General features: G+C 47.4%; 1 protein-coding gene across 4 annotated transcripts in view; it reads right to left on the reverse strand.

Annotated features, from left to right (window-relative positions):
* Window positions 1–9,810: 9,810 nt before the first annotated feature.
* The window catches only part of Lasp (LIM and SH3 domain protein Lasp), a 30,035-nt gene continuing 18,491 nt past the window's right edge, over window positions 9,811–21,354 (reverse strand). For all 4 annotated transcript variants that reach the window (XM_050179191.3, XM_050179189.3, XM_050179190.3 and 1 more), the window contains 2 exons: window positions 18,293–18,348; window positions 9,811–12,201 (listed from right to left, as the gene is read on the reverse strand). In XM_050179191.3, the coding sequence (XP_050035148.1) occupies window positions 12,025–12,201; window positions 18,293–18,348 (233 nt within the window). In that variant the 3' untranslated portion in view covers window positions 9,811–12,024. The remainder of the gene's footprint in view (window positions 12,202–18,292; window positions 18,349–21,354) is intronic.

Raw genomic sequence — 21,354 nt, forward strand, 5'->3', positions numbered from 1 at the left:
TAGGCAAACTGAAAGCCCAGAATCGTTTACAGACGCTATCTCTTTACCGAATACGTACAGTAAACACTCTAAAAACAGTTGCACCCTTTGGGGTGTATATTTGTCCCACAACAATAATCGTCATCTATCTTGCCCGAGTTTCCTTTCTTTAACGCTGCGAGCCCGGTACTTCCCAGTCACGAACGGCATGCGCGTTATCAGTGTGACGCAGCATTCTCGACAGGAAAGTAGCGAGCGCCGAGTTTTCAAGAAAGGAAACGCAAGCAAGGCAGATGACGATTATTGTTGTGGGACAAATATACACCCCAAAGGGTGCAAACTGTTTTTAGAGTGAACGCCACTGCGCACAGTCGCCGCGATGGAGTCTCCCGAACCGGCTTCTCGCGTGAAAGGTAGGCAAACGCTGAGAGCAAACTATGTGAAATATGTTGTTATAGTGTTTGTATAACTAAATGCAGCGTAGTAGAATGAACCCTCAATGCAGCGATCGCACAGATTCGCAGCGACCGATTGTGCGTCTGCATGCTTGTCCGCGCACTGCTTCGCTTTCGCCGCGTGCGCGTTTTCGCACCGTGCCCTTTATAAAGGCCACAGAATGAGCATTTGACAGCATACAAGCAACCATTGTTGCGTGGGCGCTATCAGAGCTGTTCAAAAATAATTTCATTGTAGAGACTTCGACGCCTACGGGGACTGTGATGTGCCGTTGCGACGATTCAATCTTCTTTTTTTTTTAATTCTTGGACGTTTCAATATTATTTCTCGAGTTGCGTCGCACTATATGTTTATCAGTGTTCTCAGCGTGCGATTTCCCGCTGCTTCTTTTTTTGTAATCCAGTGCATTAATTCATAACGCAAATATGACCATATGCCATGCTTTTTTTTAATGTGCTTCTTACCGCTCCCTTTCCACTCCAGTGAACTTGCCAATATCTATAGCATCGACAAGTTCATCGACCAAACCGTCATGACATTAGTCGGGCAGCGGACTCGAACGAGCGTCTCAGTGCGCGTTTTTCGAACATCGCAGACCGGGCGCCGTAGCAGAAATCTTCCTCGCGTCTGTGCTTGCTGCCTACCCGAGTGGTAGCCGATGACTGTGTGCCGATTTTATGTTTCGCGAGCCAAGCTTCGCCTGCTAGTAACAGCGCAAAATGTAGACAAGGGACGAGACAAGAAGACACCACAAGCGCTGTGGTGTCTTCTTGTCTCGTCCCTTGTCTACATTTTGCGCTGTTACTAGCAGGATGGAAAACCAACAAGCCCAAGCTGCTATTCTAGCCAAGCTTCGCGCAGCTTCTTGTCCTGCGGCTACGTATGAATAAGGCTGACACCGGGCTCCGTTGCATACGTCCGGCACTGCGGCACCGAGCAGTAGCCTACCATGTTGCGCGCCTTGAAAGGCAGCCACTACCTATTGTAGTGCTTTCAAGCGTTGTAAAGGAGACACTCGAAGCGGGAAAATCTCGCCACTAAATGAGAACCGCAGCGTATGAGGGAACTTAAACTCTCGTTTTCAGCTCGCTTCGGCGCTCCCGAAGCAGCCGACGCGGCCGCGGTGTCCACGTCATCCCTAATAGTACGTACGCCGACGGTAGCACCAGCTTTTCCAGTGGTGGAGCTCGAGGCCAATACACGCTGTTTTTTCTGCACCAAATAACACAGGGTGCTGCACTGATAACTTGTGATAAGCGCATGTGCACATCTTCTGTCAGACTATAAGGCTTGGCAACCAATACAAATACGGCATCGTGGCAAATACGGCTCACGTACGTCACAAGTAAAAAAAAATTTTTGTTATAAAGTTTTAATTACCAATTTTAGCGGCAACACTGCATTTGCAAAATTGAAGGCCGACATTCATATCTTGCCCAACAACAACTTCACAAAAATCGTCGTAGGTACTATGGCCCGTAGTATTTTGGCTGTGGGCAGCCCTGAACGAAAACGAAAATTTATTTGTGTCTCAGTGACGCTGTTCTCCCCACCATATTAGAAAAACGGAAAACGCCACCTGCCTCCCTGCTGCGTGGGCGCCAATGTTATGACAATTACGAGTTCTCTTCATTGTGATTAATGAAGACCTGTGTTTTTTATTTGCTGCTATACGGACGAACGTGATTATCCGAGCTGCGGTACCACCAAAAGATTGGGAAGATAATAGAGCAGGCTTCGCGTCGATTCTTGGAGTCACCATAAAAAAAAAAGACCGCGATGAAGCCCGTGCCAGTGAAACCTGTTGGCCTACACTCGCAATGGAAAGGGTTGAGGGATCAACCTCACTGGTCCACTATTTCATATTTCTTTCGCTACTGCCATACTGGGCGCCGCCCGCAGTGCCAAAGTACTGTAGATTATAGCACCCAAAGCGATTTTTTTAAAGGGAAGCTGAAACACTTTTCGAAAAAAATGAGTTCTCTGCGGCATTCTACAGTTTTGAGTCCCCTGAACACGAATATCTGGTTCAAAAAGGGCGGAAACAAACGCAAGCGGCTGTTTTTCCAAGAAAACGCGCACCAGCGCCTCAGGGCATCGCGCGAACGCCGCTGTTGCCCGTGATTGGTCGGGGCCGCTGTGACGTCTTTCGCGGCAGTCTCCGGTCGGCGCGCCGTTTCAGAGCGTAGCATGCTGTTCTGTTCTGGCTTCATAGCTGAGTTGTAAGCATTATGGAACGTTCTCGCTGTCTCGGACAGCTTGTATTTTCGCCGTACATGTTCGAACCGACAGCCGATACGGAAAACGATGGTGGCAACGGCGGTAACGACGATGTAGAGTGTGCCAACAGCGAGAGCGATGTGTGCACCTTCTCGCGCGTTGGAAGTCTTAGCTGGTACTTATGTTTCTTTTTTTTTTTTTTCATGTAGCTGCAGGTTGCAATGCCGGGAGAAAAAATGCGCTAAAGTGTCACTGGGAACTTGCTGCTGGAAGAATGCCGAAGCACTAACTTCACATTAGATTGTAAACACGGGTGCAATTCCGCGATGACAAGCACCTTGCCGCTGCTTGTCTAAAGTAGTCCCGTGGTTTTTTGAGTGTTGATACACGATCGCGAACATAAGTGCCGCGTTTCAAAGCCCGCACATGCAGTGCTGCGGGGTACAGTCATGGAAGTTGCTTATCATACAAATCCAGAGATGGCCAGAGGTATTATATGTGCAATATTCATACCATGGTTCGACGACTTTGCGATTGTGGCTCGATCAAGAATCGGTATGAGTGCTCCATGCTAGTGTTGACATAAAGATACTAAGCAGTTTTAGCACCGCCGTGTGGTAAACACGATAACTGCAACCGTACGTAGAATGTCACTAGGCAAGCCTATACTCCATTTCATACCTCAGGTGCAACGCTGTGGATTTTACGCACGAAGTCCGGTCACCAAAATTTATTACTGCGTGCGTTTCCGTCTATGCTTCGCAGCGTGCCAGCGGCGTTTGCTCGCGCGAGCATGCACGTGAAGCTGCCGCGACGGGCTGCAATTAAAAAATACCGAAAAGAAAATTGATTTAAAAGAACGTGTTAGCAGCCGTATAAGTACACGGATTGTTTCTGTGGGTAAATTCTTTCTTTTTTTCATTCAGAACTGAGCTTATATATGGAAAATTTTCTAAAAAATCGGGTCAAGCAACACCGAACTTTTTCTAAGTGCGAACGCAGCCACTGCAAGAAGTATCTCAAGCCTCCACAGCGTTGCACCTGATGTATGAAACGGAGTATAGCAACGCTAGCAACAACGCGTTTCCGCATTTGTCGTAAGGCTATCCGGCTACGCTAAAAATGTGTTACCAGACGTTAATGGCTGCGAATGTTCGCATTTGTCGAGTGCATCAATGTGGGTCTAATCAGGCTTTCATTAAACTAGGTGCACCTGCATGTGCTGCGTATTGATGGAAGATGAAGAGCACAGCACAGTTGATTTCATCGGCACGAACTTATCTCTCCTCACCGCACGGACCCACTGCGCTGCAAGCTTCTTGTCCTTCGGGAACCTGTGAAACACCACATCGTCTCGCCCGCCTGTGTTCGCGCAGCCGAATGCTGCACAGAACGAGGGCATGTTGGGCGCCCTTGGCTGTAGGCACTCACGCAGCACAGAAGGAAAGAACAGTATACGAAAATCGCAAAAGAAAACAAACGTGCGCGGCGGCGGCGGCAGATCTCTCATAGCGTCGTTCAGTAAAGCGCAGGACGGAAAGAGGCATGCCAGCACATGCCAGCACGCCGGTCCGGCAGCTCGGTCCCCGCAAGTGACGTCACTCTCGCCGGTTCTCTCCTCTGGCAACCACCTCACCCGGCGCTCCGGGAAGCGACGGGGGCGTGTCCGCGGGGGTGATTTAGAAAGCGATTTCCGCCCCTTATATTAATAAAACGAAGAAAAAAATTACGGAGCCGTAAATAATTAGGTCTGTTCTTCCCAATCCCAGCAATTCATGGAAATTGAAAACCGTTTCAGCTTCCCTTTAAGAAGTTTTTGTTGAGGTAATCATATGACTTCGAGTCCTCAATTCTGGAATCGAACTGCTTCCTCTACAAGTACAAATTAAGGGATTATTAAGGATATAGTCGTTACTTATCTGCCATATTTTTCACGCTACCGAGTTCCTAGTAATCACAAAGACACATAACTTCACAGAATATCGGAAAAAAACCTTACAAAGTTCACGTTTCTTTTTGTAAAATTCTGTGCAGTTGGCACAGACACTGTACTTGTGACATGAAGTCACACAACGATAACAGTTTTCTGAAACTTTCGAGGTTAAGAAGGAAAGCGTGAAACATAACGGCAGGTTTCACAGCGGCTTCTCGGAGCGAGCGGGAGAGGGGAAGTAAACGCGAGCTGAACATCGCGGCGCCCGCGACTATATACAGCCTGTCGAGTCATGTGCCGCCAAACTCTTCGGCCGCACCGAGTCTGAAGACGAACCAGAGAATCCCATTCGCGACTTTTGACGGCCGCACTTGTGCAACGTCGCTCTCAACGAACGCTTCGCCGTAAACGAGAGCGCCGGGCGCGCTCTTTCAACGCCCTCTTGCTGCTGTCTTTGTTCGTCTTCGCTGCGCGTTCTGAACGGAAGAGGGACCCAAGAGCCTCAACTACAGTGTACTAGAATAGGGGAATAGGAATTCTAGTACACTGTATCTCAACGCCTTACAATACCTGATTGTGTGTTTAGCGACTCCTGCTCCCAGCATGAACGCACGGCACGAGCGCACGCCACATGAAACATTCCGCTAAGGCGAATAGTTTAGCGACCATTTTGCGAATTAAATTTTTTCGCTCGCACATTCGTGCAATTATTTCGTGGGGTGTTGATAGAGCTGCAGCCGACAATTCTGCGGCGCAACGCATCGGGTACGAGCTCGGGCTACTGGATACCGGAGCATTCTTTGCCATTTGCGCCCAGTCAAGCCGGCGGAAAAAGGGGTGTCTTCAGGCGTATGACACCCCCCCCCCCCCCCCCCCCTCTGGCACCTTGCACCCGGGGCCCACGGCCCCCCGGCCCCCCCTGTTGCTACGCCACTGTTCAAGGCGTATATAAGGCGTAAAGCGCGCGACGTTGAGAGTTCGTGTTGCTGAAACACGACGCGAGCACGCGGTGTACTCAAACACGCGCGTAATTACCAAAGTTTCAGGTGTTGACAGCGTGAAAGTATGTGTACGTGGTTTCGTAGGTTCATTTACGTACCTGCAGGACACTTTTGTTCGGTCGGCGCGTGAGAGATTCCGGCTGTGTGCGGTCAGCAATGTCTGTCAACAGGGCCGTTTTTTTCATTGCGGGGTGCTTTGGTAATCGTGACGATATATTGTTTTTTTTTTACAAGTACTGCTCCAGGCGGGCACATGTAATGGCTAACGGAGACCTCTGAAGAGCACGTAACATTACGCTAATGCAGGCGTCGCAGGGAGTGTTCGCATACAAAATTGGCTGTCCGCGATCTTGTACCCCCTTGGCATGCACAGGCTTCGGCGAGCCCCATCCAGCCCTGGTTCTAGCTTTGGTGTTCCTGTTGCGGCTTTGGTGCCCTGGAGGGGCCGTCAATAATACGAAATAATGACAAGTTGTTACAACTAGTAAATAAAATTTATTGAAGAAATACAATCGCGCCGAGGCGCCAACTTCTGAAGCAGCGCTAGCGCGCGAGTATTATGAAACGCCAACGAGGAATTTACCGGCCCACGTACGACTCTACGATCAAAGTGCACGTTAAACATCCCCAGGCGAGCTAGATAATGTTATCCGGAGCCATCCACTACGACCTCCATCCTAGCTTTAGTCGCTTCGGAACGTTAAAAACGTTAATCACCACAAACCAAATCAATACATGCGGGCGTACATTCGAAGCTAGAAGACTGGATCGTAAGTCATAGTGAGCCTTGCAAAAGCGTCGATAATGTGCTAACTTCTGGTGGAGCTCAAGACACACCCTGAATAAAGTCGCTTTATGTCACAGGCCAGCTGCAGATGCGTGCATTTCACCGCAAGACGAAACTACATGAAACAAAGAGCACATTCGAAAAAAAAAAAAGTCAAACAACGCGCTAAAAACCACGCAGAGCATGAACACACACTTTTTCGAAGCGGAAGGCGTGAACTAGGCTCAAAATAAGAGGTTGTGAGTAGCCGTGTCCCTTACTTCACTAAGCCGTGCGTTCTTTGCCACTTGCTCGAAGTCAGCCCACCCGATCCTGCGAATCCACACTTCTTTTTGCGTTGCGCCCGCCGGACGGCAAAGCAAAAAGATTTTTGCCCTCGCTGTGTCTGTTGAGGCAATTGAAGGCGCAGCAGCATGGCATCGCAATTAAGTTCTCGGCCCTGCACATTCTATTACGCTAACGCACTCCGTCAGTCCGCCTGCCGTACTTTCGTCGCGCAGGCCCAACAATGGAGGTCGGCGCGCGCTGGAAAGAAAAAATATACAAAAGCGCGGCGCCTTCTGCGCGCTGGAAAGAAAAAAATATACAGAAGCGCGGCGCTTGCTTCCACGTGACACAGATTGGCCAATGGGGGAGCGGAGGAGGTTGGGGCGACAGGAGGCGTGGAGGAGGACGCGCCAGGGTGAGCGGGGTGGCGGAAAGATCTAAGAATGGCGCTACTTTTGAAAAATTGAGGGGCTTTAGCTGCTGCGGGGTTACTTGGGCGTCGAAAGGGAAGGCGCTTGCTCTCTTTGGGTTCGGGAAGCGAGCGGGACGGACGTGCCGCCCGCGCGTGCGCCATGCATGCTTCTGCGAGACCGTCTCGCGTGGCCGCCTTGGACACCGTTCGCGTGACAGTACGCGCGAGCGACCAGGCGTTGGCATCCAGCATGGGGCGAACATATTCGCTCGCAATGCGGTCGCGGTAAGTCGGACTTCTAGATTTGTCGCGCGCCCATCGGCATGTTTTGGGGATAGCAACTCGGCTAGCAGGCATTGATCTATGAAAGGTGCAATAAATGCCCTTGTGACTGTTTGCACTACTGTGTTGTCGTTCCTTTGTCCCCAAGAGTACGGAGGAGAACCCCATATCTCCCACATCTGGCGCCCAACGTGGGGCTCTTGGGGCATCGGACGATAATTTTAAGTGTTGCTTCGTTCAAGACCTTTGTTTGAACCGAAGCGTAGGCCTAGCGTGGATTTTGATCGCTAGCGTCGGCGGCGTGCTTTCTTGAGCGAGGCGGCGGTGGCTGTAGTGTGTTTGAACATGTCAACATGCTAAGCCTTTTCGCAAGTGTTTTTTTTAATGACATTCGTCGGTACGAGAGCCACGTGGTCTGCATCCTGGGAGAGCGAGGCTGAGCGCCCGCGGAGCAGTGGCAAGCCTGAAGCGAGTGAGTACGGAAGCCTCGTGGGTGGTCCGAATTTATGTAAATAGCTTCTTCTATCTCTTTGACTCGGATGAAGTCGCGGCTCAGGGAGCCGGGTGGCCGCGGGCCACGGGTGCCGCACCGGGCGCTCCGACACAGTCTGGGACGGTGGGCGCCGTCAACTCGGATGCTGTGTGCACCGAGCGGAGTAGTACCACCTCACAGAGCTGACGTCTCCTCGCGGCTGCCTGTTTTCCGCTCATTTTGGGTGTTGTTTTTGGATGCTGGTTGTTGTCAGGGTAGCGACGCTTTAGGCCTAAGGCTTTACGAAGCTGCCTGTCGCACGTGGAGGGACACAACCTGGTGGACCGTGGCGTTGAGGTGTTGCAATTTGCTTCCCTCATTCTAGTTAGCCTCGCACGAATTGAAATTACTCGTTCGACTCAAGAAAGCGAGCTTCGTTCACGTGAACTTAGCATCTGAGTAGCTGCCCGATCTTTTGCTAGCAGAGTTGAACATCGTACCACGTGGGCGATGCGCATGCAGAATTCCTCTCCCTCGCACTACTTTAGTGTTTGCCGAGTGTGTTGAGTTTACGCAGCGTGATTGGAGTCACCCCTGGCTTGCTGTCACCTGCACATCGTCTGCGCTGCTGCCCCGGACTACGATCGAGTCACCCCGGGCGATGGTGATGCTGTGGCCAGTTACTTCGGCGGCCTCCTGCATCCAGCTCACAACCCTCGGCGGCGGACAAAGGAGCCAGCGGTCACCGACAACTACGGCGGCTCTTGCCAGCAGGGCGCGTCGGCGCGAGCGACGCTTGCTCGTACCGACTACTGCGTCGTCGTCTCCGGAGTCCTGGCCTGGGATCGTGCCGTCGAGTCGCAAAGCTGCTGCTGTGACCGGCGGACGCCAGCGGTGTACCCCAAGGACAGTCGGCTCGCATGTTATGGAGAGCGTGTGGACATTTCCCCGGCGCGGCTACTGTTGCATGTACCACCTTGTTCGCGAAGCACGTGTTGATGTTAGACTGTGTGAAATGTTTCGCCGGAATATGTAGTGATTTAAGGTTGGGGGGGATGTGGGGATGCGCGACTCTCACGCCTCCCCTGAGATCTAGTTTTCCCGCATAGCTCGTCTCCTGCAGGGCGGCTTCGCCCGCGGCGGTCGGAGTGGTTGAGGCGCAGTGCGGGAGATGGCGCGAGTGTCGCGCTGCTGCGGGGTTACTTGGGCGCCGAAAGGGAAGGCGCTTGGTCTCTTTGGGTTTGGGAAGCGAGCGGGACGGACGTGCCGCCCGCGCGTGCGCCGACCATGCTTCTGCGAGACCGTCTCGCGTGGCCGCCTTGGACACCGTTCGCGTGACAGTACGCGCGAGCGACCAGGCGTTGGCATCCAGCATGGGGCGAACATATTCGCTCGCAATGCGGTCGCGGTAAGTCGGACTTCTAGATTTGTCGCGCGCCCATCGGCATGTTTTGGGGATAGCAACTCGGCTAGCAGGCATTGATCTATGAAAGGTGCAATAAATGCCCTTGTGACTGTTTGCACTACTGTGTTGTCGTTCCTTTGTCCCCAAGAGTACGGAGGAGAACCCCATATCTCCCACAAATTTCAAGTTGCATTGAAATTTCACCCTGTGCCACGCTTTTTAATGTGCCAAAACCACAATCTGATTATGAGGCATGCCGTAACGGGGGGGCTCCAGATTAATTTTGACCACTTGCGCTTCTTTAATGTGCACCGAACGCACAGTACAAGAGCGTTCTTGCATTCTGCCCCCATTGGAAAAGCCGCCATGGCCGTGTTCAAACCCACGACTTCAAGCTTAGCAGCACAATGTTGTAGCCACTGGGCTACTGCGGTGGGTGAAACAGGTAAATTCAAAACAAGAAGCAATAACTTCCCGTTTTTGCATTTTTGTGTGCATCATCTTTCCTTTCCTTCATCTCTGCTAAAAAATTATGCAACACACTCTACACTAAATTTCTGTGCACCAAAATGAAGTAATTCTCAAGCAATTGAAAGTAATCTATCTTAAAAAACTTTATTCAAAAAAAAAAAAAAAGAGGGGGGGAGGAGGGGTAGGCTTCTAAGCACTACACCAGCTAAAGAATCAACATACAAAGTGCTTTAGTGTCTAGACAAAGAGTGCATGTAAACTGGGTATGTCAAAGCTTGATTACCCATCTGGCACTGTCGGACTGCGAGAAGGCACATAACGCTGAGTAGTGTACACATGTTAATTGCAAATGAGTCATACTTTGTACACACAGTTGGAGGCCTCGTTGGCTGAACTACGAGGAGGTAAACGTAGCTGGCAAACGCCACAAGCATGAAGCTTTTGTTCTACGTGCACCTCCAAGCATTACGCATAGCGAAAATGCACGCAAGGTCAAGGTGGCACACACACGAAATCGTGATTACTGAAGGGCTATAGGTACAATTCAAATGAGCACAAAGCGAGGCTTTGAGCATTATGTGTAGTTAAAACTTAACATGTCAAATTCAGGGCACAGAACACATTGATCAGACAAGTATAAAACAAAACTGTATAGAGGCTTAGGGCAATAAATAGCCATGCAATAAACACAGCAGTTCCCCTTACGAGTATATGCCATAAAAAAAAAAGAAGAAAATGTTAGCATGAACCCTAACTTTGAGCTTGAATGTTTAGATAGCATTTTCATCTGCTCTACCACATGCTTCCACACTTGAACATTAGACTGAAGATATTCTTTTAAGGGCACAAAGATCAATGTTGCAATACACAACAAGCATGAGCAAAGTCACAAAGGTAAACAGTTTCAAGAGACAGGCACTAACACCCAACAATAAAACAAGAGACAAGAAGGCAGACAGCTTCTAAACCCTGAGCAACAAATATGCTTTAATGCTGCCACATTCAAGTATAAAGTTATATGCTCTACTGAATGCCGTTTATACTACACTGTATTCATCCTTGTACCAGATAAGCTAAGTTGTGCAAAAGTAGACCCTGGTGGATAGCCAACATATTCAACTCAAATGCACAGTCCTATGATGCCCAGGCACAGTTGCAAAAGGAAGCTGTGCAAATATAGTCCCATGCTACAGCATCAGCTTGCAAATGCAGCTTTCATGAACAATGCAAAAAAAAAAAAAAAACTTTCGCAATTATTTCAGTCGCAACGTCTTTAGCAGCTACTAATACTTTAAGCGCGCTTAAATAATGCTTTTGACAAATACACTTCACGTCAAAGACAGTGCTTGATGCATGGCCATGAATTAGGCTTGTGTTTAAATATACTGTCACTATAGTAATGATTCTTAAAAACATCCAGCCACAATAGACCAGACTGCAAATCCCATTAGGAAAAAAAATCGGGGAAGGAGAGGGAAAAAAGAAAGAAAAAGAAAGAACACTGCACATCTTGTTAGTGACACATGCCATGCAGGTCATTTAGTGCATTTCAGTGTACATGCTAAAATGCAGTTTTGAAGTACTCGGTGAGAACAACCCCATGATCAGCCATGGCAAGTCTTTTCACATGAAGGAAACAGTATGCCATCTTAGCAGTGACCAAAAGCACAGAATTCTAGCCATAGTAAGCTGACAAACAGGATGAACCTGAACATATGTATTCTGCACAAGGCACACTTGCTAAATGCATCTCACCAGTTCACAAAATCTGCCACTTCTACCTCAACAGTGTTCAAAAATGAAAAATAGCAAATGCACACCATGAAGCACTGCAGGTGGCCTGTACATTAATTTCTGATGGTATACAATACATACTTTGCACTTTATACAAATATCAAAAATTATAGGCACTGTAGAAAGAGTAAGAAAATGCAAAGGCAGAAGTAATTTGAGGAAGGGAATAAAAATCATTGCTTACTGTGTCTGCGACTATGCCCACTCTGTGCAAGCAGTTGGGCTATCACATGACCAGTGATGTCTGTCAAAGGGCTTTTATGACGTTAGCCAATTACGTTTCATAATCCCGGTGACAGTAACTGAGGAGGCAAAATAGGAAGACATTCTGAACTAAAATAATCAGTTTCTCATAAGCACAAGACGAGAGAGCACAAAAAGTTTTTCATTGCACCTAAATAAAGCACGCAAACCACCTATCATGTTTTTTTCGAAAAGTAAATAAAAGAAAAAAAAATGCATGAGTCTTGGGCACCAACTGAAAGCCTGCAAAGCACTTGACACAAAGGAAAAAAAAGCACAGCGGGAGCGGCAGTGAACAGGATTCAGTTGATAGGTTCAACATAGTTTGCGGGCAGCATCCCCGTAAGGCCTGTGCGCTGGACGGTGCCGGTCATCCAACCCTCGTCGATGGGCACGCAACTCACAATCATGTCGCCGTCGAGGAAACTGACTTCATCGACATCTTGGGCCACATAGTCATACATTGCCCGGAAAGTTCGCTGCAAAGGGCAATTACACCAGCATTGTAATTAGGAATTTCACAAAAACAGAGAATGGTGCCAATATTGCTTTCATGTGTACAAATCATCACTCACATGTTCCACACATCAGAGCAGAAAGCATTATGTGAACACACAGGCACTTTATATTTACTTGGAGGCACATACTGCATTTATGCAAATCTGGCATGAAATATTGCTCTGAAATTTCCAACCTACAAATACAGCAGAACCCCGGTGACGTTTCTTAGGGGACTATGGTGCCAGCAGCTTCCAGCACCAAGCATATGAGCTATGGAAAGAAGGTTTTCATGAGCAATATTTTTTACACAGAGCTCCCCATACGTGACTGTGAACCTCATTATAAGGTTGGCTTGAGTTCATCTTCAAAGGACACTATTATTACATCGTAAGGTAGACAGATGCGTGGTTGTTCACTAACACAAATAAGCTTCTTTGCTGCTGACAACCAGATGGTGAAGGGCCAGCCATCTTCACAAAAAGGTGTGCTACAGCACTCCTGCTGTTTTATAAATTCCCAGCAGAATTGCTTAAAAGGCACTGTCAACACTACGAATGCTAGCTGCCAGCTTCAAGCAGAATGAGGCTTCAAGCAGAATACTCATTCATCACCTGCCTGAGCAAATACACCAAAGCAATGCACAGTCCATGTACATACATGAATACACACTGTGGGGATGCGCAACTCGCACTTCCCCTGATATGTTGTTTTCCCGCATAGCTTCAGTCTCCTGTAATCTGGCTTTGCTGCGTGGCTTTACGGCGCCAATCGGTCTTCTCGCAGGGTAGTACGAGAGATGGTGTGAGTGTTGCTCTGCTAACGCCACCATGCGCGAACAACCAGGTGTTGGTGTCCAGCATGGGGCAAACATATCCGCTCGCTATCCAGTCGCGGTTTCCACGATTTGTTGCGCGCCCATTGGTATGTTTTGTGGATAGCAACTCGGCTAGCAGGCATCAGTCTATGAAAGGTGCAATAAATGCCCTTGTGATTGTTTGCACTACTGTGTTGTCAATTCTTTGTCCCAAGAGCACGGGTGAGAACCCCACCAACACTTGCTAACTCTCTTATGCGGAACCTGAGTCAGGCAAGATGAGTAGAAGGGGATATATGTCATTTCCTGTGTGCAATACTGCACTCTGCAATACTTAAAGGAACAATGACACTAATTTTGAAGTTGTAGAAATTCTGCAACAGAAACTGCTATAGTCTATGAAGGCACCACTTATGTAGGTTGGGAGTCGTGACATTTTGGGCAGGGTACTTACAAACCTTGATATCGCCCTGTCACACACCATTGATGGCGGATGGCAACTTGTCTGAGCTCTAGAAACAATAGTGTATGTGTGTGGTGGTAGCAGAGATTAGATAACTTGTTTCTTGAAAAGCAACTACAGTCGATTTACATTAATTTGACCCTGACAGGACTGGCAAAATTGGTTGAATAATCCAGCGGGTCAAATTAAACATAGGGAGAAAAAAAAAAAAGAAGAACCAGAACACACACCTAGTTCATTTGGCAGCATTTGCCCTGATTGTAACGTCTGCGAATTGAATCTACACTCTCAAAGTAAAACTAACGTAAAAATGACATTAAAACAACGTAGAAACCGAACATGCACCCAATTATTTAGCAAGAAAGAATTATCAAGTCTAAAATTCTGACAGTAAGAAAAAAGATGAAATGAGCTAATGTTACCTTCATATAGGTATTCAAAATTTATTTACTTTATTAAAGGGCCCTTCACCAGGTCTCGCCATTCTGAGCTGACAAGCGCCGTGAATACAATGGATGCTAACGATCATGTCTGCTAAGTATTACATCGCTATGCACCGCTGAAAGATTTGAAATTTCAAACCGAACATCATTTGCCCTTCTCCTCGTGGGCACCGCGCTCCCAGCTGGAGAGTCGACGCATATCACACAAGTGCGCCTACGTACATGGCAGTGCTGTGACATCACTCACAGTAACACACGATTTCAAGAACTAAAGATGAATTCAAGTTTAGAGAAATAATAAAACACACAAACCAAATGTCTGTGTGTTCTCATTTGACTTCACACTGCAGCAAGAGAGATGTACTTCAGTTTTGTCTGCTTGTTCCCACATCATGCAGTCGCATGCGCAGACAACAAAATTATGTAATTATCTACCGTGTTCCAGCGATGATGCTTTGTGATCCGCTTGTGTCTGCCTCAGTATTCGTGTAGCTCTGACTTATGCCGCTAGTCAGGTGTTCTTGTGCACAGTGCACGAAATCGTGGGCTGTGCGAAACGAGACAAACGCAACAGTTTGCGTGCGACACTGTCAGTGGAATTGCTCTGCGCAGCCAATGAGCGAGAAAAGAAAAAAGATGAAGGCAAAGCCCGCGACATATGCGTCACGCGATCTTCAAGCTCCGGTATGGGAGAACACAGAAGGAATTTCGCTTGCAGAGGTTAGATGAGACAAGCGGAGAGAGTGTCTCTCTCGGCAGTGGCCCTCGCCTCCTGAAATCTTGGGTTCGCGGCAATGAAATATTTCTATCTCAGCTATTAATGAACCAGTTTGAAAAATTCTTAAGGCAGAATGCTCACTAAAGGGCGCCGAACAACTTCCTGCATATAACCTAAATTTGCTACGTGGCCTGGTGTGTGGCCCTTAACTCTTTCGTTACGACACCTATTCAAATCGATAACTGGTGATCGATGCTTCAGATTGCCAATTTCGACATATTGGAGCCGTTTCTTATCCATTTAAGGCCATCCAGTAGTTAGTACAGGCACTGCACTTTCAGAATCAGTTTAAATTTTCGTGCTCCAACGATGTTGCGATTTTTGACTGACCTTTTTGCTAACTAATGTGCATATGTTGTAGCAAAAATAGGCGTGGCTGTCACATTCTGCCGCGCTCGAGAAAAAAGCATGCCGCTCACGACTACGCCACACTAGCATCAAGATTTTTTAATCAAATGACTCCCAGCAAGTCAAAAATTAAATTATCTAGCCGGCTTTGCCTTCCGACAGTGTTGAGTGGTGATAATTAACTGAAAATGACGCCACCTGTTCACTAGTGAGCTTTGGCTTGAAGTCCGGGTCGTTTTATCGAAAGAAGGTTCGCCATATGTCCAACATGTGGACTTGGCTTTTGCAACTAGTTTCCAAGAGTTTCAGTAACACTTCTCTCGTAAAATCCCAGCAAGGGGTGCTGCCAGTGTCACTGTGCAGTTTTCGAAAGTCGCTCCCATGGCGCCGTACTGCACGGCTGCGTCGTGAGAAAAATGTCCTGCTTGAAACTATGCTGCACTCGCACTTAAATTTAGTGATGAGTACTCGAGTTACCATTCCAAATATGACAGCAAAGCAGTTCCAGCTCTGATGGAACAATGTTTTGAGTCAGCATGGGACATCCGCAGCTGTTCACCGGTGAGTTTCCTTTACGGCCTTGAGTGGTCCCTTCCTCGTGTGCGCCTATTTGCCAATCTTTTTGCACGACCTAGGAGCTCTACCGATTATCTTCAGGGTGCATACTTCGCTTGGTTATGCTGTTCTGCCATCAGCAGCAGAGAAACTACCATTCATGTCAAGAAGGCTGCCCATAGCACATCTCGGCCCAGCACTACGGATCAGGGCAAGACAGTTTACAACGGCGAGGGATTTCTACTCTCCTTCTTTGCAGAGGTGATAAAGACTATCTGCAAAAATCGAAGCAGATATGCTTGGATGCATGATCTTGTAGTTGCCCAGCTACTCTGAGAGCGATCACTCCTGGAAGAGGTGCATGACTCTAGACTAACTGGCGAAGTACGTTCCTTGGACTTCTCATCGGACCATCCTCAGAAGATGCCGAAATGGCTGAACTGCAAAATGTGTTACGAGGACTGCAAAGTCCAACAAAAACCAGACGCTTTGTGGGAAAAGTGCGGAGTGCACCTATGCTTCACAGAATCCAGGAACTGCGTCACCGCATGGCACGAGCAATGAACTGGTCTTAGTTTCTTCCTTGTATCCGAAGAACGGCGATGTATTGATCATTTATTTTTTCAGACACTATTCCTGGGTAACTTATCTTTGTAATTTATATACTGAATTTTCTTTGATATTAATGTTCTTGTAGATATGTCTTCTACTGTTGTTTTTATCAACTGGCAGCAAAAATTACGCTTTCTGGAATTTTTATGTTTTACCTAATAATCTTTTTTTTGTTTGGCAACACATGTTTTTGGAAAGAGCATTTCATTATGCACAATATGCTATGCTGCAATGTGTGCTGGAATATTATTTGTAGTGGTAAATAATTTTTTTCTGAGACCTATAAAATACGGCGAGGTAACGAAAGAGTTAATGTCCATCTTCATCACTCTCAAACCACTTTAAAGCTCTCTATGAAAATCTACATGTTGTGTGGTCCATAAGTATTTTGATATTCTGCCTTTATCAAGTGACTCCACAATGGCCACAAACAGGATGGTAGCCAATGCCTTGACTAACCACTTTGCTAGTTCGCCTTACGATGCATGCAATTTTTCGGAATGACAAGAACATCTGACATGACTTGCTGCTGCTAGCTTAACATTTAATACAAGCGATTTTTGTATGTGCTTTCGTAATCAAACTGAAAGCGGCATGTCGTCATCATGCTTAAAGCTCCTCCATGATGTTTTCGGCCTACCAAAAAAAAAAAAAAGGGGGGGGGGGGGGCTGCAGGCACGCCGTTCAAGGTTACTCTTGCTATGTGAGAACTCATTCAGCTGCCATCCAGGGTCGCCATCATGTGATGGCAGTGACAGTAGGCTGTTGCGAATGCGGTTTTTGTTTTGTATCAAAATGCAACAAAAAAATATTCGGACAAATTTTCTTGGCAGTAAATGTGCACGTTAGAGTTGGATAAGTACAGTGGAATCTCGGATAAACGGAAATCACTTAAATGGAACTGCCTCTTAAACGAAACACCATCCTCATGGTTGGTTGGTTTTGTAGTCATACAATTTTATTCAGCTTTGTCTCTCAAGTAAATGGAACTCCTGATAAACGGAACCAATTTCCCTGGTCCCTGCAGGTTTCACTTCAAGAGAGTCTACTCTACTGAAATAATTTATTGTGATCCACTGTTTTCTCTTTGAAACCTTCCTAATGAAAATACGTGTTTTTGATTGGAGATGATGTGTTTGACACATTCACTGTACCCTAAGTGCAGACGAAATAATTGAAGCCACTATTAGAGCTACCACTATATAAATCATTCAGATTGCACATGTGCGTAATGGCCCTCCAAGTTCAAATTATCTGGCCAAGGCTTATTACGCATCGAAATAACAAACGTTTGGTCCCATATAAATGTATTGGCACCAGCCGGGACCTTCGGTCAGGATCGAATTAGCCGAAGTCAAATTACCTGAACTCTACTGTTACAAGCAAGAAATTCATATTCCACTTGTCGCAGGCCCTTCTTTATTAATGCCCCTTCTTCTTTTTTTTTTTTGTTAGCAGCGAGCAACAAAAATGTAAAAAGTGTGCTCGAGGCAACCCTAAGCACGTGGTGCCACCGCCATAGTTCCAATGCTGGCTGCTTCTCATGAGCACGGTTGATCTGGCAGGCACAGAATATACAAGAGGATATGTACAGAGAAAAGTTTGTGAACATCATATAACAATGAGGCTAAGAATGATGACTTCACTCATAAAAAAGTTAACAGTACTGTGCAGATTTCTTCTGGATGTGCTCACATATGGCAGTTGCAACAATCGCAGAAAGTCAGCCAATCAATCGTGACCTCATGATACATCCACTTCCTGGGTACTAACTAAAACAGAAGCTAGTTCACAGAAACAAGTACGCTAAATTACTTAGGAAATTCTGACGCTTGTCTGTATGTTTTTCTAGGATTTATAGGGTCTAGGCCCTCACTTCACACAAGAAAGTCACGAGTAACAAATATTTCGGCAAGAAAGAAACAATGCAGTTGCATGAAGTGTGGTTATTGGGCTTACTAGATCCAGAAATATCTGTATTGCATCACAACTTGACTATCATTTGCAGACACTGCATGTGATTGCTTTCATGAGATGCCATGTGCGCAGCACTCACCCCACTTGGCACCTGGGATTGAGAAGGCATCACACGCTGCATGGCAGGGGCAGGTCCTGGAATGAACGAGAAAAGCAGACACGAAGCAAGTGACATTCCAAATGCAATGCAAGAGCAAATACAGTCAATCCTGGATATATCAAACTTGAGGATGACCATGAAATAGTTCTATAAATCGATAATTCCAAATATAAAATATGCCTATCTGAAAACTCTGCGCATCTTGTGCAGCCTCCCAAACTCGTGAAATTATCTATTCGTTTTTCCGAGGCCATGTCAAATGCAAAAAAGTTTACTTTATGACCTTTGATAAACTGACCTCAACGCTAACCCTGAAAGCTCATGTCGCCCAACCGTGAGACAACCATGGACCTCTAACTAAGGTAGAAATGAACGCGGTGCGGAAGCAAACCAAGCGGTATGGATATGCGGCATGCTGTCATCAGCACACTTGTAATGCGAACCGCGCTTGAATGTGCCTAACTGTGTGTCCGTTACAATATGCAGTTTAAACAGTGAATTGTAATACAGTGAAACCTCGTTAAACCGTAGTTGGCCGGAGCTCGGAAAAAGTACGTACTAAAAGGTAGTACTGTTTAACCGAAATAGCATGAGATCGCCCACTTACCTGTCGAAAACGGAACTAAGAGAGAGTGCGACGAAAGGCGAAAAAAAAACATGCAGTATTTATTCACTTTGTGCAACAAAAGTGTTATTTTCGTTTGATAGCCGCTGCGGCCTAGCACAACGACAGCGGCCTCAAACTTACTGATGCTGCGTGCCAGCTTTTCAGCCAGCCCCCTCTTCTTGGCAAACACTCGCATGGCAAATTCCTCGTTGGCGTTACGTATTCTCCGTGCACGCGCGAAGTAGTGCTGCAGAAGTCCCGGGGGCGCCTTTCTCATTGCCGGGTGCCGGAGTTTGGAATACTTTTCATTTGGAATAGAGTTACATTATCGCGCCTCTGTTCTCATTGTGATGATTGCATTCACGAGGCTGATGTAACGTGCAGCTTATGCCACTATCGGGCCTGAATCGCCCGTGCTGTTGCTCCCTCCTCTTGCGCCGAGTCGTGGTCTATGCCGGAAGCGCCGGGAGCAGCTGGTGAAAACTGAGTGGTTATTGTCCAGTGCGCATCGGCTTGTTTTCTTCGCGGGTGCTTTGTCATTTTCACACCTTTTCCTTTTGTTCCTGGGTTTCAGTATCGTATTCGTCAGGTACTGTGGTAAATTCAGAAGAATCGTGGGAACAGCGTTTTCTGATCGCAGTGGCTTCTCACGAGGAATGCGCACCTCTTTGCCATCTATAAGGTGCACGAAGTCCCTAATTATGAATTGCGGTTCAAAGTGCAACTCACAGACTGCGCAAGATTCACCCAGTGTCTTATGGCACTGTGGAGGTTCCTCTCCCATTCCTTTCGCTGTTCTTCATCACGTGGAATGCTGAAAAAAGCGCCTTTGGTGCATCTTTCACACGACCGTAGCCAGTTCTGCACCCGGGTGCAAAGTAGTAATTTCGACGGCGGCTTGCCATTCTCACTCACTCACAGTGCACATTGAGTGAAACGTCAAGCACAGAGCAAGCACAGAGGATACTGCTGAAAACGCCGGCGGGACATGCAGTCGACAGCATGTCGATCCAACAGAACACACTCCACACGAAGCGAGGTGAAGTTTTCAGGAGAAACAGGCGGCAGCACCTCTGGCGGGGGCCAGAGCAGTCGACACTGAGTGCGCCACAGCGACGAGGCAGTGAGCACACAGCCCCTATTCTAGTACACTAGCCGCGTTTACATGAATGCGACAGTGTCGCAGCGCATCACATTTCTAGCGCATTGCATTCATGTAAACAGCGGTAATGCGCTCGGAAGGCGCATCGCATTAATGCGCCAGGCGAGGGTAGATTTACAGGCGCGAGTCGACTCTCGCCGAACATGTAAACGCAGGATCGTCGCATCAGGAATTATGGGACGGAATCAGCTGCGAGACTGTCGCGCCGGTGAAGCTGCGAGACAGCAACTTTAGTCCATGCCGACAAAAGTAGCATAACGTGGAGACTGAACGCTGCATTCCCAATTTTGCACAAGCGTCAGGCTCTCGGTAGTCAGTACAGTCGGCACTCAGCCACCGACAGGCACTCGATCAACTACTGGAAACCAGTTACACTGGAAGTCGGCTGCATTTCCCTTATACGACACCATGTGGCGCTACGTTCTCGCGAGAGTTAATGCGCTACATGTAAACGGCGTCGCATCGCCTTTCCCAAATGCGCTTGGAAATGCGATGCGCCACTGTCGCATTCATGTAAACGGGGCTACCGTAACGCGAGTCCTCGCTTGCACGACGCCATAACGCTCTCTGGCACGGCGTCGAAATGATGTTGATGTGGCTTAATGCACAAACGCACAGGGCGCTTGGAGGCCGTTCGGATTTCTGAGGCTTGTTCTGCCGGGCCGCCCGATGGAGACGACGCACCGCCGTGTTTGCGCGATGAAAAGTTGAAGCGCTACGTTTTAACCGATGCATACACAATAAGCTGGTATGGTTTATGCGGATACAAAACACATTATGTTCAATGGCCGCTGAGTCGGGGATTTGACTTTACTACTTTTAAAACGAAACTACTGTTTTAGGTACGGTTTAACGAGGTTTTACTGTACATCACCAATGAGTCAACCAGGTAGATGCTTAGATTCGAAAATGGCATTCAGCCTGCAGAGCACCAGACTCCATTTCTACTGACGTGTCCCAGTGAATTGCAGAGCAATGAGTCTTGCTCACCATTGCCGCTATGATCTTTCCATGAAGGGCAGATGTGGTATGCGGTGGTTTCATTAAATCTCAACTGTAATGTATCTGTCCAAGTGGGAGTTGGGGTCGGATATTTTTTGGTTGCTCGAGGAACCCTAAAATGCCTCCTGTGGATACTTGAAAGGTACCATCCACGCTTTCTTGTGGAATGCACATATCGGACCGGGAGGCCTTTTGTGATTTTGAAGTAGTGTGGCGACCCTCTTTTGAATAACGAATGGTGGAAAGTAGTATGCTTCACTGTGTTATGTC

Source organism: Dermacentor andersoni, chromosome 5 (assembly GCF_023375885.2).
Source record: "Dermacentor andersoni chromosome 5, qqDerAnde1_hic_scaffold, whole genome shotgun sequence".
Classification (NCBI taxonomy): Eukaryota; Metazoa; Arthropoda; class Arachnida; order Ixodida; family Ixodidae; genus Dermacentor; species Dermacentor andersoni.